At 45.0% G+C, this 17,781-nt stretch overlaps 1 protein-coding gene across 1 annotated transcript in view; it reads left to right on the forward strand.

Annotated features, from left to right (window-relative positions):
- Nucleotides 1-15,453, forward strand: part of LOC140216532 (neprilysin-1-like) — a 30,303-nt gene extending 14,850 nt beyond the window's left edge. The window contains exons 2-4 of the mRNA XM_072286894.1: nt 5,209-5,441; nt 12,848-12,991; nt 15,316-15,453. Coding sequence (XP_072142995.1) covers nt 5,209-5,441; nt 12,848-12,991; nt 15,316-15,453 — 515 coding nt within the window. The remainder of the gene's footprint in view (nt 1-5,208; nt 5,442-12,847; nt 12,992-15,315) is intronic.
- Nucleotides 15,454-17,781: the final 2,328 nt, after the last annotated feature.

The following is a 17,781-nucleotide window of genomic DNA, read 5'->3' on the forward strand; positions in this document are numbered from 1 at the left end:
ACCTCACATACCTCCACCGACGTTGAATAACACACCTTTCTTTTCAATTCTACACCCGCGCCGCCAACACACCCTCGAACATTGCTTCGCCCACCCGCCTTACCCCCTTTACCTTTTAGAAGAACTATATATTTAAAATATATATATATATATATATATATATATATATATATATATATATATATATATATATATATATATATATATACACTGTGCCGAGGAAAGCAGATGGCGCCTTGAAACAGACAAGTCCACTTGCCGAGACGTGGCTCCCGCTCTTACGTTGTCCTCGTTTTGCTCATATTTCGACCTGGGAACATACGATCCAAGCTATTTCTGCTTGAGAATTTTTATCGCTTTGAGATATCCATTCAACATCAATGATTCCAAAACAGGCTCCAATCTATTTCACAGTTGCAGCATGACAGTGAGAATCAAAGGCGTAACTATGCACTAAGCACATCAGCATCTTTACGCAAAGCTTTAAAACATGAGCCCGAAGATCACAACAGCAGTTTGGCGACAGTAGTGGGCCTGCCCACCAAGCGTTCCCGCAACACCGTGTGACTCGCCCGAACGTTGTACGCAAACGTTGTGCGCGACAGGCGACCCCGACACCTTGCCATGTGTAGGGAGAGAGACGAGGCACCATAGAAGGAGAAAAGCAAAATCAGCTGCTAATACAAAGACCCCCCATACAAAAAACCGCAGCCAGCAAAACATCGTCATCCACATGTCACAAGGATCGATCGCTGCGCCCTCTCAGTTCTAAGGAACAGGTCGCAACCGATACGAAATTAGCGACGACACTCAGGTAAAAAGGCAGAACACATCCCTATTGTCTGTAATTGTAAGCGAAGCTTTCTTAGTTTTGCAAAACCGTACATTGCATCACAGCACATGGCATATGCCATGTGCAGGTAAGGTTACTTACGAATTACCGCATGTCAGTGGTTTGGGGTCGTGCTTGTTTTTTTCTTATTGTGTGGCTATGTGGTTCTTCTGAGGGGCGCCATTTACAACGTAGGAAAAGGGTTTTCTGCAGCCTCTCTATATAAGTGTTATAGGGTCTATTGTCTATTGCTCATTGTTTTATAATTAAAAGTACTTTTTACATTTATCGGCGGAACCCAACTGCTCTTGCTACTGCCAAAAGACTCCGTGTTGATGATTACTGCGCGTTTACATCGCATGCGTCACAAATCAAGTGAGTGAACTACGAACATATGTAGCACTCAACCTAATGTCAAATACCACAGTCGACCGGAGTGGATTAGATACTTATGAGAACGAGGGTACGGAAAGGGTGCAGGATGTTTGGTCCGAATTAGGCACTCTATAGGCTGATGCAGGACTATATGGCGACACGATTTCCATGTGCTGTGGGAGCGCGGCATTTTGACTACCGTGTGCAGCTGTGCCTTCGAAAGATGCCACAGCTGCACACGAGACGAAAGATGCCTCGAAAACTGCAGAAAGTGGCTGAGAAAGCTTATTTTTGAAAAGTGCCTATACACGTTGCCAGGTTTAAGTACGTGCAATCAGGGCGTGTGCGTAAGCCTGATGATGGCTTGATGCGCGATGTGATCACGTGCGTCATGTGTCGGAGCTTAGAGGATCTGCTGAGCTTCGAAGGCGCGGCACAGTTGGTATACTGGGGTTGTTGAGTAAGGACTGAGAATCAGGCTCGGAAATGTTTTCGTCGGTAATTTTATTCCTTTCTATGTGCTCAGTACAAAGTGAAATTCACGCACCCCCACATTGCTACCGGGCCTGCATTAAATCAGTGAAATTGTTTTTTGCCACCTTCTTGAAAATAACCTCCAATGTTTTAGCTACCCCTTGCTCCATTTCAAAGGAATGTCTTTAACGTAAATAAGTGCGCACTACGCCTAAAGAACAGAACAACATAGGGGACCATTGCATCTCCGGGGAACGGTGAAAAAGAAAATTGCTTTGACAAGGAGTAAGACATCAAACAAGTTCAAGTTCAGATGCTGGAGGTAACTTTTAAGAAAGTGAATAAATATAGCTTCAAACATGATATCTTTGCTTAGTAGAAACGGTGAAACGCGTGCAGTTGTCCTATAGTAAGCATATGGACAGCGGTAAACGTACCCGCCGCGCTGGCGTAGTGGCATTGCCTATGCGCTGGTAAGCCCCAGTACGCGCGATTGAATCCCGACCGCGGCTGATGCGTTTCAATGCGACGAAATGCAAGAGCGCCCGTATACTAAACATTCGGTGCACGTTAATGAAGCCAAGGCAGTTAAAATAATCAGAAGTTCCCACTACGGCGTGCCTCATAATCATATCATGGGTTTGGCACATAAAACGCCAACATGCCTAGTGTCCTACATTCCGTATACTTCTTTCGTTCGCGGTAACTCCTCAAATTTCTAATCAAAAGCTTGCACTTCCCAGCCTATATTCATAAAGCAACTTTTTTCTGTACAAACTTTGGCTAGCGATCATCCAGACGTTTCCGTGTAACGACAGCTGCAACATGATGAGTTTTGAGGTTTGGAGGAGGCCCCAAGGGAAGAACAGTTTACCAAATTGCGATTTAAATATAATTGATTGTGGCCGTCAATGTGATAGCCTGTCACAGAACATCTATTCTCTGTATGGAAAACTTTTTTTTAATTATGGGGTTTTACGGGCCAAAACCACTTTCTGATTATGAGGCACGCCGCGGAAATTTCGACCACCTGGGGTTCTTTAACGTGCACTTAAATCTAAGTCCTCGGGTGTTTTCGCATTTCGCCCCCATCGAAATGCGGCCGTCGTGGCCGGGACTCAATTCCGCGAGAGAGAGAGAGAGAGAATCAACTTTTACTGAGCCCTTAGTAAAGGTTGGTGCGCGCTGGCACCAGATGGGGTGGAACGTTCTTCTCAGGTCCCATATGCGTCCAGCAGTTCCTGGCCCCTAGCCGCCAGCGCGAGCTGGGTCGGTAGGTCGGGGCTGGACAACAAGGTCTCCCATCGCTCGGTGGGGTTGGGGCTGGGGAGAGTGGGGGGTAAAGATGGTTGGGGGTTCTTGAGCTTAGTGAACTCTGCAAGGATATGTGCTAGAGTGCCTTCCGATCGTCTGCAAAACGGGCATGAAGTGTCATGCTCTGCTGGGAACATATTGTGCAAGAGCATGGGATGCGCTAGCGACCCCGCTTGCGCGCGGCGCACGATCGTTAGCTGCCTTCGGCTGAGTTGCGGATGCGGACGGGGAAGCCTACATCTGCCGCCTCTGTGCATTTGGGTGATGTCTTTGTAATTTGTCACGGGGTGCGGTAGTTCTGGCTCGTCCTCGGCCCGGATTGGCAGTTCTCGGGCATAGTGGTCGGCGAGTGCGTTGCCTTCCACTTACGTGTGAGCAGGGACCCACACGAGCTCAACGACCCGTCCCGGTGATTTGCGTTTTGTGAGGATCGTTAGTGCCGCGAGAGAGTGCCGCAAGCCCTTGCGGTAGCTTGCGTAGGCGGTCTTGGAGTCTGTGACCACGGTCCTCACTCCCGGTTGTGAGAGTGCGAGGGCCACGGCCACTTCTTCTGCTTCGGCTGCATTCGTCGTCTGTATCGATGCGCCTGTGACCAGTTTATCGATGGTGGTGACGACTACCGTTGCTCTGGTGCCTTGCTTGGAAGCGAGGCGTCCGCGTAGAGAACCTCGGGGTCCTCTTCAAGCTGTCGAGCCAGTGCCTTGGCCCGCGCAGAGCGTCTCTCGTCGTTTCTCCCCGGCTGCATGTTCCGGGGGAGGGGCTTGGTCTTAATAATGTCCGTCCACGTTGTGGGGAGCGGCTCCGTTGTCGGTTGCTGTTCAATCTGCAATCCCATCTTGCGTAGGATGGCCCGGCCGTGCTCTGTCCGGCTCAGCCTTACTCTATGGTGGGATAGGTGTGCTTCCACCAAGCTCTTCCACCGTGTTGTGGGCACCCATGTCTAACAGCTTCTGCGTTGACAAGTAGACTGGCATGCCCATGGCGAGTTTGACTGCTTTCCTTATCGTCGTGTTCAGCGTCTCGCGGTTCACCTTCGTAAGCTGGAGGTACGGGGCGGAGTACGTTACGCGACCTCGTGCTCAGCAGCCCAACACCATAGCCACTGAGCAACCACGGCGGGTATATATGGAAAACTACACCACTTACAACGCTTGAAACAGCAGCGTCCTACATGCATACGACACTAGGCAAATTGGGTCTTGTTTCAGGAGCACAAGTAATGAATGTGTTGGACATCCTAGCAAAGACAGATTAACGCAATCACGAATTTGTGTCTGTTACGTGTCACTTGTTACGTGTCATCTTGCCCATCCTCGCCCCCGCCAGTGCAGTGAACAGTTCAATCACCCTACATCACGCAACGTACAGAGCTCGTGCAACCCGGAAGTGAAGAATGACCTACATAACGCAGCAGAAGACTCAGCGGCCATAACGCCTTGGGTGGTTGCCTAGCCACTTCGAGGACTTCGTGTTAGAATGAGGTGTGTTGTCATGCGTGTGCCAATCTGTGACCTTTATGGGACAGACTGCTGAACTCATTGACCACGAAACAGACAGAGGTGGGATGTGAGCGCCTGTCTAGTGGAACTAATCGCTCGCGCCACCTCCGGCGCCTGCTTTATGCCTACACGGTGCTAGGCTTTCCCGCGTGCTATCTATCGTTCTTGCTCCCGCCGCCAGCGCGAACAGACGCGTTTCGATGAGGGATCTAATAAACATGTTCTGTTCCAGAACTGTTGTCTCGTTGACTTGCCACGCCACGCTAACGTCCCCGGCTTTGACTTCCAGCCCTTTGATATGTATGGTTCAGAGCGAAGGAGTAAACGTGCGGCAGCACGGGAAGTTCCCTGTGGGACAACAATACGCGCTTCTCGCTACGGGCGGTACTTATCATGCCATGTGCCCTGCAGTGCTAACGGTTATCGAGTGACCTGAACTGTATTCATGTGTTTCCTTCGGCCCGCGTTAATAAACGATTATTTACGGCAATTTATACTGCCGTAAAATCTACGAGCACTACTTCGTACAACATTTTAATAGCCAGTTATTCCTTTCAGTGTTTGCTGTGAAAGTACGGCTCTCTTTTAGTATAATTTCTTATCCATGCGTATACTGCAATGTTTAACTCGTGTAAATTGTTTGCAACCGGCATATTGCAGCGCACTACTATAACAGTGCTACTTACTTGATCAACATTTTTTTTTCTCACGTAGAACTAGTGCCAGATATTACCACAGACCGCTTCTTCACAACGTGGCGAGAGGCCATGGCAGCGGCTACCCGACAATTGTGGACAGACCAGACACACGCATTCTACGAGCAGGTCACCGCTAACGCCTTCTACTACGCCAACATCAACGTTATGGTCATTCCGCGGGCAATGCTCCATCCACCGTTCTTCTTCACTGAAGGACCGCCGGCGATAAACTACGGCGGCGCAGGAACGGTATGCTGCATTTCGTCACGCCTCTATACATACGACAACCCCAGAATTCTATTCAGACTTTGCCTGCTCGTGTAACGTCAATGCTGTATACCAATAGCGAATATTTTGCCAAAATTTGTATATCCGCTCGGCTCATCTTTTTGGGTATATTCAAAATAGCGCCTGGTGTTCTTGTCACCTTTCCCAGCTACATTGCCGCGTCGGCATGCGGTCACAGCAGTCAAAATCGCAATTTCACCACAAAGAGAAGCACTGATTTCAATGGCAAATTAGTACACAGGTACATAAAGTAAGGATAATAGTGTTATCGGTCATATGGACTTGCAAATCATAGGCTTATTGCTAAATTAACACAAGCATGCATGGTGCGATGCGCGCTCAAGCAAATATGACCACATCTCACTCAATGACCACAGAAATTCGCTATCAAAGCGCTGAAGTGTGGAAACGCGACTGCAGGAGCGAGCGAATTGACCTCCATGCTGCCTTTCACATCAACGCGAACGAAGCTACGAAAACACAGCGCACGGCCTACTCTGTCACCGTCGCAGATGACTTTCAAAATATGGCGGCCTGCGCGGCCGCGCAATTACGCACAAGCCGCCGGATTAGAACCCAGCCCTTTCCCCTTCCCTTCCCCCGGAGAGTGACGAAAGATGGCGCGCTTCCTCCCTTGTGCGCGAGGGACTGAGCCGCCATCCCCACCACAACCTCGCACGCCTTCGCCCGCACATACAGCCTACGGCGAGCGGCGCTGTTGTCGCCCTTCGACTTTATACGGAACCTCACGGCGACGGCGACGGCAAAAATGCGCCTGGAGTGTCCATATAATTGCGGTCGCAATAACATAAAATTGAACAGAGTGTCGAGCAATACCGAAGAGTCTGATAAACGTGGCCTGAACATCCTAGTAGAGAACCGGAAACAGACGCAACGTAATGGACTCCAAGAAGTGCGCCCTGTTATGAATACGAGTGAAACAATATGGCACTCGCCGTCCATATCGACACTGAATAACAAAAATTAAATAGGGCATGTGCACCGCGCTTCAGTGTGCAAAACTTTTCATCTTCTCGGGATGTAATTGCATGGTTCTGGTTGATGATGAAGCGCAAGCCTCGTCCGTTCTGACACTAATGTGCCGTCTGACGCCCACACGCCCTTGATATCCACCAAACATCTTTACCGTCGCCTTTGAGGTATTTGCTGAATGTCTGTGTAGCCATATTACAGCTAAACCTTATTAAACAACCGTGAATCATCGGCAAGTACAGTAATATTTCTTCGCTGCGAAAGCTTTCGTTGAGAGGAAAGAGCGACGAGGCTTGAATGAAATGCAGATTTTCCTGCAAGTGCCTCTCCTTATGCTAACTATATAAAATGCAGCTTGTTCCATTCCATTTTGTGAAACTGTAACTGTAAACCCAAAAAGACAACGCAATCATGAAGGATAATCTGAGTTTGATGCCTCAAAACTCACATTTAGGCAACATGCACTTAGTGCAAATCGCGCGCTTTATTTTTTCTTTTGTGAACGTCAGCGTTCTTAATGGCCAGAAAGAAAGGCTAACAAGTACTCTTCTTTATGCAAAAGCTTTACAAGTCGCATGAGGCAGAAAAGGCGGCGTTGTCCGAAACAAGTGGTTCCAAATGTCAATCTGGCGTCATCAGCATCAGGTGTAACGCCAATGGTATACATACTACAGAATACATTAAATGGTATGGCGTTAATTAGTCGTAATTATCCGTAATTAACGTGAATTAAAGTTAGAACAAGTTGGAGAAAGGTGACTTAAGGTGGAGTAAAGTGAATTAAGCTGAATTATTTCATTTCATTTCATTTCATTTGGGCCCATATACAAGTAAATGGAGGGGGCCAAGGTTAAAGCTCCTTATTGGCAGCTTGAGGGGTCCCTGGCCCCCTTTACATATTGGCAGACCGGTGGCAAAGAACACTTTCAGAAATGAAAAACAAATAACCATGGGTTACATCAATTAAAGGGAGTAATTACATTCCTTTCACTGAGAATACACGTGGTTTCACTGCACCATCGTGATTTGAATCGTAGTTTTCGCCACACAGATGAGCTCCGATGGTGTCAAGGCATGGATGCCAATGCCGGCTTCTAGATAAGAATTTAGTACCGCGGCAAGGTGTTTTCGACCATTTGGTGGCCGTAATTTGTTCTCGAAAAAGGTATGAGCCATTTTTCATGGCTGCGCGTGTCATATGTGGGTATATTCTCTTGTAAGTTCGCTATATTTTTATTAAGTTGCTTCTATCTTTTACCTACAAGTAGTAGGTGCGTAGGAGAGTTTGTTTGTAGAGATGATCTTTTCTTACGTTGTACTTGGTGAAAAGACCTTCAGTGTGTGAGTTGTACGGCACATTTGCGATAGCGCGTATTATTATTATTTTTTTCCATCAGTAGTATTTTAGAGAGATTGGAAGCTGATGTTGTGCACCATACAAGATGGCAATAATTTACATGCGAGGCAAACAGTGCATTATAAATGATCAATTTAGCTGACGTTGGTAAAAGGTACGGATTCCGATTTAGTATACCTGTTATGCGGCTCAGTTTCTGGAGTATAAGATCCACGTGAGCGTCCCATTGCAAAGTATCGGTAAAGTATATGCCAAGTACATTTACCGCGTCAACAACCTCTATATCCTCATAGTTGTAAAATATGTTGTGGGTCAATGCAGTACACGTACCTCTTGTTTTATAGATGACTGCTTGTGTTTTATTAGAGTTTACTTTTAAAAAGTTGTCCTGGCTCCATTTTGAGACATGGATTAAGAGATTGATCGCTGCACCAATGAGGCCTGTATAAGAGTTGTTTGATAAAAAACACTTGTATCATCTGCGTAGTTTATGAATTTTGCTTCTCAGTGGAAGTAGGTATTGAATAAAAATGGACTAAGGATACTTCCCTGAGGGACACCTGTTCGTGTTTGTCGTGTAGATCTGCTGGTGTTTATAGACACATATTGCTGCCGATTTCTAAGGTTTCTAAGGATTTCAGTAACTGAAGAGGAAGGACTCTGATGCCATATCTTTCAAGCTTAAGTATTAGGAGGCCATGGTTTATGCAGTAACTCATTTTCGAGGTTGTGCAGTATATATTCTTTCTGTCCTACAAGTGCTGGTTCTGTTGATTTACCTTGTTGAAATCCGCATGGAGCGTCTGTTATTAGTTTATGTTTCTTGCTGAAAGATGTTAATCGCTTAAGAATGATTTTTTCAAGCTCTTTAGAAAACTGCGGGAGAATAGATATCGAACGGTAATTTTTTATATTGAGCTTGTCACCATATTTATATAACACCATTACGTTGGCAATTTTCATTTTTTCAGGAAAAGTACATGATGTTATGCTTAAGTTATAGATATAAACTAGCACAGGTGCAATGTCAAAAATAACGTGTTTCATAGGTCTTATTCGGAGGCCATCAGCATCGCAACTACACGATTTTTTTCAGTTTGAGAAAAACTGGGCAAACCTCGGTAGGGGTTGCCGCTTGAAAAAAGAATTGTGTCCATAGTTGCAGGGAACTGAAATGTATATGGTGGGCTTTGTGCTGAATTGGAACCAGTGTCTGTAAAGTAATCATTAAATGCGTTAACTAAATGATCTCCGGTTAAAAGGCATCCGTTTACAGAAACTTTCTTTATAGGTTCAGTGTTTTGTGTGCGTCCAATTAGCTCATTATATTGTTCCACATATTCTCTGTATGTCCCTGGCATGAAGAAAAAGCACTTAAACAAGAGCGATTTCGTGTACTTCTTAGCTCTTTATTAATTCATTCCTAAAAATTCTGGAGCAATTTACCATCCTCGCCGTTCCGAGATTTTATAAACCTGGCATGAAGTTTTTTTTTTCTTTATTTTTTAGAAGCTCTTTGGTGATCCAAGGTTTCCGATAAGCTTTGTGGTTTCTTTTCTTGTGTATAAAATGTTGCGCATAAACAGCTGGGAATTTCTTTAAGAAAATGTTGTGTGCTGGTTCAGCCTCCTTTTGTTGCAAAACCTCCTTCCCAGATACTTGTCTCAAGGCATCTTGAAAGGCAGTTAACGTGTAGTTTATTGTCTGAAATGTTTTTTCAGTGTTATCTTTTTCGGTTTCGTTTGCTCTTGCATGCATAAACATGACTACTGGCATGTGGTCACTAAGAGGACAGTTTGAGTCTCCACTAGTTACTAAGAATGGATTACAGTTGTCATAAAAATATCAAGAGTAGTTTTCGTTGTTTCTGTTATTCTTGTGAAGGTTTAACTGCATATATACATCCGCTTGACAGAAAAATTCTTTGAAACATCGTTTTCCTAGCACCATCGGAACTCATATCAATGTTGAAGTCTCCTCTTAAGACCACTTTATATTTGTTTTCTGACGCTAATTCTAGCATCTGCTCTAAATAATGAACAAAAAGGTTCCAATAAACCATCCGGCGGGCGGTAACATACTACAAAGAGTACACCCGGTGTTCGCACACACAACATTTCACAGTTTTCTTTCATACAAGAATACTCGGCTAACAGTTCACGTGTTAGAGAATCATCTATCAAAACAGATACTCCTCCACCGCGACGTGAGGTTCAGTTTTTATGAAACACTTTTTGCGAGGTAGGCGAAAGACATCATCAGAGCAATACCATGTTCGCTTGGCATGACTACATTACACTGACTATGTATATCAGAAAAAATGCTTCTAATTCAAGTTCCTTGCTGGAAACTGATTGAATGTTCATATGTATAAAAGACAGGCCCTTCTTTTGAGTGGCCAAGGACGTGAACCAATCCTCCTTGCCAATACATCCCAAGTGATTCATCTTGCCAAAGAGTCAAATGATAACAACAAGTTGGCATTCATTCCAATGGAGCACGAAGGTCATTTTCACCCTAACCGACAATTGCCGATTCACCCTTTGCCCTACGGACGAGATATTTACCATTTGAGTGCCACACGAACTTGTATCGCGCCTCCTTTGCCCATTCTTTGGCAGTGGCAAGGAGCTTCCTAGAGCGAGAGGTTAGATTTTCGTTAATGAAGATGTTCCCCTGGTTGTCCCTTAAAGCTCGCCTTGTGGCAATCCATGCATCCCTCAGTTCCTGCTGTGCAAGGTGGATAATAATTCCTCGCGTTTTTCCTTGCTTTGCCGGGAGCCTATGAACTCCCACATCTTCCTCAGATAGAGGTTGAACTTCATGTTTCTTTGCACGATTATTTACCTTTTCGCGTAGGTTTTCACTGTCGACCTCAGGCACACCGTGTATTTCAATATTAAGACGTCTGCTATGCCACCCAAGTGCGTCTATGTCTGCCTGAATCTGATCGAGCTCCCTAGGAAAAGCGTACTTATCTATTTTTTGTACTTTCCGTTTGACAGTGTTTAGTTCCTTTTCGGGGCTCTCAAGCCTTCTTTGACTTTTATCAAAGTGATCGGAAAGTTTTTACCATGTTTGGCAGACTAACAAGCAAGTTTTGTTTTTGGTCCATTTCAGCAAGTTTTTTTGTTATCTCATTTTGATTATTACACGCTTTGGCAGAGGAGGAGCTTTTACTTCCTGTAGGTTTGCAAGACTTGCATTTCCAAGACTTTTTGAATTGATCTCTTTTGCCCATAATGGCACTTTCGGGAACGCCGAAGCAGGTACCGCTATGATACGATAATTCACATTGTGAACAAGTCAGAAACAATTTGCTTTCATCTATCACAGAGCAATATTCACAGCAACGCGACATAGGTTGCAGCTGTACAGGTCTATGACTTTCAAAAATAAGGCAATAAAAAGAACAAATCAACATAAATTTGTAGATTGGCTGTAGCGGAAAGAGCGCTTTGCAAGATGAGACGTAGAGAAAGAAACCAACCTGGGAAACGCAGAAAGAGCGATAAGTGCCGTGTCCTTTGCGCTCCACCGCCACAGCCAATGTGATAGCAAACGCCTCCGGCTCAGTTACGAGCAGCGCTTCGTCGACCACGATGGCAGCACACGTGGTCCGGCTTGCGAACAGAAGGCGCGAAGTTCGAATGTCCAGGTTAGCAGAGGCGATGAAAATGCTTTTTGGCAAGTAGCATAGTACTGAAGATGGAAGCAGCTGGGCAGGTCCAAGAGAAGTTGTACTACAGGGCTGTTTTAATAGCGTTGGGTCCCCAGCCAACCTCGGAAAAACAGAAAGAGGGACAAGTGCCGGGTCCTTTGCGCTCCACCGCCACAGCCAATATGATTTAAGGAATTAAGTAAATTAAGGCGGATTAATTGAATAAAGGCGGATTTAAGAGAATTAAGGCGGATTAAGGTTCGCACAAATTGGACCAAGGTGGAATAATGAGGATTAAAGTAGAGTTGTGAAGTTCGAGTAAGGTGACTTAAGGTGCAGTGTAGTGGATTAGGTGAAGTGAATAAAGGAGAAATAAAGTGGATTAGGACGGAATAATGTTGGCACAAATTAGAGAAAGGTGGATTAACGTGGATTAAGGTAGAGTACTGAAAGACACGCGACAATGTATGATGTCACGTATTATGGTCACCTGATAATTAGAAGCGAAATTGATTCCGAGATCCTCATGTATGACGTCACGTCACGTGTAACGTCATGACGTCACATCACTCTGAGCGTTACCATTGGTTCACGTGGCGCGTCGTACGATACGTGTCCAGACATATACCGTGCACATTATCGCAAAGGGTATTAGGGGAACGGAGGAAGCGCCGCTACGGTATATGAACGCTCCAGCAAGCCGCCCCGTCAGTACGAGATATGAGTATCTGGGGTCATTCGCGTCCACAGTGCCTTCGCACTGAAACGAAGTAAGGATACTTAAGTGACAAATTTTTTTTCGTTATTGTGAAATGGCGTGCAGGGTTCCCAGGCCTATAGTACACGCAACGGAATTCCTCCACTCGCAATTCACGAGCGAAAGCGTGTTCCTTGGCATCTTGTTGAGCTGATAGGTCTGCAGTATTGCTTGGGGCTAAAGAAACGGGCATTATTTATTATATCGCTTTTGTTTAAGACGAAAAAACAAGTTGCATTTCTAGAGCTGTTGTAAAGTATACTTGTTGCAGTCCTGCGTCTAAGCTTTATTAAGTTCAAGTTCTGATGTTTCTCTTCCGTTTATTTTACACCGCTTTCGCACTGTGTAAAGCTCAAGAGCTCGTCAACGTACGGCTTTTTCTCATGTAGCCCTCTGCCGAGTGGAGGTGAAATAAAACTTGATTGATTGATTGATTGATTGATTGATTGATTGATTGATTGATTGATTGATTGATTGATTGATTGATTGACGTACCGCTTGCATGATTGCAAGTGGAGTTTCTTCACAAATCCACACAGTAGGATTAATTTTCAAGAGGCCGGACAAATACAGCGTCACGTTTATTCCTTTTCTGTCAGGTTGTTGGCCACGAGATCATGCACGGATACGACATGGTGGGGTCGCAGATCGATGACGCCGGGAAAGTGCGGACGTGGTTTACTCCCGAAGCTACGCAGCGCTACTTGGAGAGAGCCCTTTGCCTGCAACACTCCTACGAGAATGTGAGTACTATTTTCACACGACTCCGGCCATAAAGTATGTAGACTCAAATTGTTTGGAGAAATCCGGAGAATGCATGAATATCCGTAAATTCTTAAACGACTCATCCTGTCAAATCGCGCTTGAGGCACGATTCGCATGCGCAGTAATAAATTATGCGCATCAATGCATAATAACTTTAACAATTTGTATGAATCTTCTCTTTTCGAACTACGTAAATTGTCGAGAATCTGCACTTTAACAATCTTGATAGACAAAACGACACAATAGTGCAAATTTATGCACAACCGCCCATACGTCCCATGTGTCTTGCACGTCACACGCTGTTACCACGCGCCATGTCGTATTGGCCTGACTGACAGGTTCCTGAAAATTCATCTATGCGACCATGTGAATCACGTCCACCAAACACTTTGCAGCCCACTGTCATACGTGCAGATAGAAAGTGCAATTGGGGAAGACCACTATCATGCACAGATTGAAGTGCCCACGAACGCTGGAGTTAGTTATATCTTCGATACGTCACCGTGGCGCACATAAACTTTCTTCGCAATGACGTAGCATTCCTGCAGGATCATGGGCTATCAAAAAAAAAATATCGCACGCACCAGCTCCTGTTCTTTGCACGTGAAAAGCAGACATCATTATTCACGCGTCCCGTGTCTTAAATGTCGCCACGTGAGCGTATAGGTCATGAAACCACGTGTTGATATTCAAAAGATTCGGCCGGTTTCTCAATACAGTTGCAGTCAACGTACTTCTTCAAAAGTGGACATCAGTACAGACTTGCCTGTATCGAATAGGATGTTATTTTGTGCCAATGAGTGAAGCTTGCGTACGGTTCTAGAGCAGCAAAAAAAAAAAAAAAAGACAGTGTAAGTATCCAATTGTTTTCCAGTTTTGAAGCAACTGTTCTTGAGTAAAAAAACGGCAGCCTTCTTTGGAGTCCACCATTCGCCTTTTGCCAAAAAAAGCCGCTGCTACCTTACGCACTTAGACGTACGGTAAATCGAGCGAAAAATTCCGTTTCTGATCAGGCAGACAGAAATTTGGACGATTTATTAGGACTTCTCGAAAGACATTGGTTCATTTTCGTTCTAAAAAATTGAACATAACTTTAAACATGTGATCGGAGCGGGATCAAATGTACGATGAGCAAGCTATAAGAGGACCGTTTAATAGTGGATTATGGTGATACATTTTGTGGCCATTTTGCGCAATCAAAAGTCCGGTAAGGTGTGTTTTGCATGGAAGTAATGCTGGCATAAAGGCAATAGATAAGATGAAACCTGCTGCGCGATTTTAGATTGATTCTAGTGTGTTTATCTGTGTGATTTGATAGGGACCCCATACTGTGGATGCATATTCTAACTTCGGCCGCATTAATGTTTATTAGAGGTTTAGCTTTATCGGCACTATGAACGCAACTGTTTTCGTTTCAATATGCTTTACCAACGCGGTAGTCACTACCACCGTAGCATAAATCTCGAATGATACCGCTTCCTATGTTGGCCGCGTGAGTTTACGCACAATGTTTGTTACAAATGGCAAAGCCTTATGACGGGTGACCTAAAATGTCTCATTGTATCCTGCACTAACCTATGGTAATTATAAAAATCAGAAATGTATGATGTCAGCAATGGCGCTCACTGTGCTGTGCTTCGTAGCCACGGGTGATTAACAGTGGTAGAAAACGGAAAGTCGCTGAATCCAACCATTCGACAACTGCAGCTGCCTTCATCATGGCAGCAGCTGACGAAGACACGAAAGACTTCCGCTATTTCCTGTGAATGGCTCTTTTGTTTGGGGTAGCACCGGGTGTGCTTCAGTACTGCTACCCCACCATACGAATACTAGACAAGTCCCTGAAAGCATTATCTAAAGAGTTTCCTTCGCCTCAGCTATTTCGGTGAACTTTTTACTATGTAATGACCGCAGATTTTTAAAGAGTTCGCTGAGCGTTTACAGGAAGACAAGATGGAATATGCGAATCGTTGGACCTTGAAAATACATATATATGAGACATGCTATTGCGAGCCCCTGTTTCAAGCAAATACGTGATTAACTTTCCCTTCCGCGATTACAACGACGTCGGCTATATACCTCGCAGGTGCAGCCAAGCCATCGTCAAGGCGTGTCTAATAACGGGACGTTTGTGACGGTAGGTTCGGAAAACCTGGCCGACATCGTGGGCGCGATGATTTCGTACGCCGCCTTCGCATCCCTCCCTCAACCTCAGCGGGACACGATTTTACCGGGACTCGGCATGACCGCTGAACAGCTGTTCTTTGTCAGCCACTGCGCAAAATGGTGTTCCCTCAGACAGACAAGCGTAGCCGGGTACGCGACAAGCCGACTGCGCTGCCTTGTGCCCCTCATGAACATGGCCGAATTCTCGGCGGCATTCGCCTGCCCCCAGGCGGCGCGCATGAACCCGCCGAACAAGTGCCCGTTTTGGGCGTGAAAGCAATTTTCCTCCTCTACGGATCCACCACTTCGGCGCTCTCCTGAAATGCAACGGGACAGTTCCGCGCCATTGTGGATGCGCACGTATTTCTGCTCCTCCAAACATATCTAGTCATAACGCGTACAGTCTCTCACTTCGTTGTGGTCATCCAAAAGAGGGGCTTCCAAAAAAACTACGCGCTCTATAATCGCGCAAGTAAACTTATGCGTAAACGAATACGGGGTCTTCAGCAACTAATTTGACTGCGTGAGCCATTCTCGACAATGATCTAATTACACGGATCTTAAAAGGCGCTACGCGATGGTCATCTTATGTCAAGAACAAAATGAATAATTTTCTCTACCCTTCCGGCGAAACATATCTACGGTTCTAGTGCCTGTCGTTAAAATATTTGCATGCAGTATTAGCTAGCAATAAAAAAAAATGTATTCGTACTTTTTTGTCACCCACTGCTCAGAAACTAAACAGCGTGTGCCACCTAAAACGTACCAAATGTTTGCACAGACAGCCTAACCGAAACAAGAAAGAACATCTAAGCCTATTGAAGATACAATATAAAATAAATAATTAAAAAATTTGTTAGTAGCGTCCTTTCAAAAACTTTTAGATATAACTTCACGTTGCGCTCGAGCGGGATGATTACAATCCGTATTGCAAGGCACGCCAATCCCAGCTCGAACTGAACTATACGCGGCTCAATTTTGAAGCGAGCATTTATTTTATTTTCTTTAGCACCACTATAATGTCCTCACCTCGCCGTGAAGCACGTAGCTGCCACCCCTTTCGCAAAACTGATGTCGGCTGATATGGCGTCACTCAGCACAACGCCTGGTGCTGGATATCAAATGCCGCTCGCGAAGAATAGATTCTGGCGTTTTACGTGTCAAAACCGCTATATGCATGATTATGAGGCACACCGTAGTGGGGGGACTCCGGAATAATTTCGATCACCTGGGGTTCTTTAACGTGGCCCCAATGCACGGGACACAGACCCTTTTGCATTTCGTCCCCATCGAAATGCGGCCACCACGACGGGGATTCGATCGCGCGACCTCGTGCCTATACTAGAGCAACACCATTAGCTGCTCAACTACCGTGGCGTGTGTTCGGCTCACGGAAAGGACTCTTCATTTGTAAAACACGCACATGTTCTTGAATATGACAACAGCCTCCATCGCCGAAGAAGGCATAACTACACTAAGGACTGTACTTGCATTTTTGTGCTTTTGCCCTACGAGAATATTCCTGATCACTATTTACTTGAAACGATGTGAGTATTTGTAACTAGGACGATTTGAGCAGAGCGTTATCAATGTCTCTTAACTCACAAGCCTACTGCACCAAAGCAGAGCTTAGCAACACCTAGGTAAAAATTGTGTGTGAGAGGTGTGCTCACATTTCAGCAGTACTTCAAAATCTTGGATTCCACCTAGATTTAGAACAACCCGTTAATACTTTTCCCTAGATAGTCATAGAAAATTTTTTTTCTTTCTGTTTCGAGCGAACAAATATATCAGTCCGAAATGACGTTTGGGTGAAAATCTACTGTATATGGGACTATACCATATTATTACTACCTTATGTTTGAGATGATGAATTTGTTGTTTTATGGCGCAAGGGCCAATTATGGCCAAAGAGCGCCAGGTCAGTGTTGATGAGTTTGCAGTGGGTAGATGAATTCCGTGAGTTATTGTGACGTAGCTGTAAAGGGGCCTAAAAGCGATCTCTGTAAAGTGCATAAAAGCTATATGTAATAAAATTATGGGAATGACTAGTGAGTACTACTAAGAACACAAGAGATAGATTGTGATAGATCGGTCATATTTTAATATACTTGTGGGCAAACGTTCGCGAACCATATGTTTGTTCTATAATGAAGAACTGCATAAATTTGTAGTGTTAAGAAAAGCTATGCTCTTACCTCGCGATCGTTCTTGTACCCTCATTCTACTTTTATATTTTCCTTCTGTGCCTTCATTTCAGCCACAACGACAACTACATGACGCATTCACCTCCGATTAGCGAAAGCGAAATCGCTTCCTTCAAATAAATATTGTATTGAAGTATTTCGGGCGCCCTAGCGATTAACCTTCCTTTTTATAGAGCTTCAAGGATTTGTAAATTCATTTACGCCACAAAAAAAAAAAAAAAGAAATGGGCGACACTCTGTCAGTACTGAAAAACATTATGAAGGCCCAGTCTCAGTTACTACTGAAGAAAGCGTTTAGCATGCTTTGGGACGTGGTAATTGGTGGCACTACGCTCACACTGTGTATTTTGGGTGGCCCTCCCCGTACCTTCGTGCCTTAGGCGTAGGCGCGTGCT

The sequence above is a fragment of the Dermacentor andersoni genome, chromosome 3 (genome assembly GCF_023375885.2).
Source record: "Dermacentor andersoni chromosome 3, qqDerAnde1_hic_scaffold, whole genome shotgun sequence".
Classification (NCBI taxonomy): Eukaryota; Metazoa; Arthropoda; class Arachnida; order Ixodida; family Ixodidae; genus Dermacentor; species Dermacentor andersoni.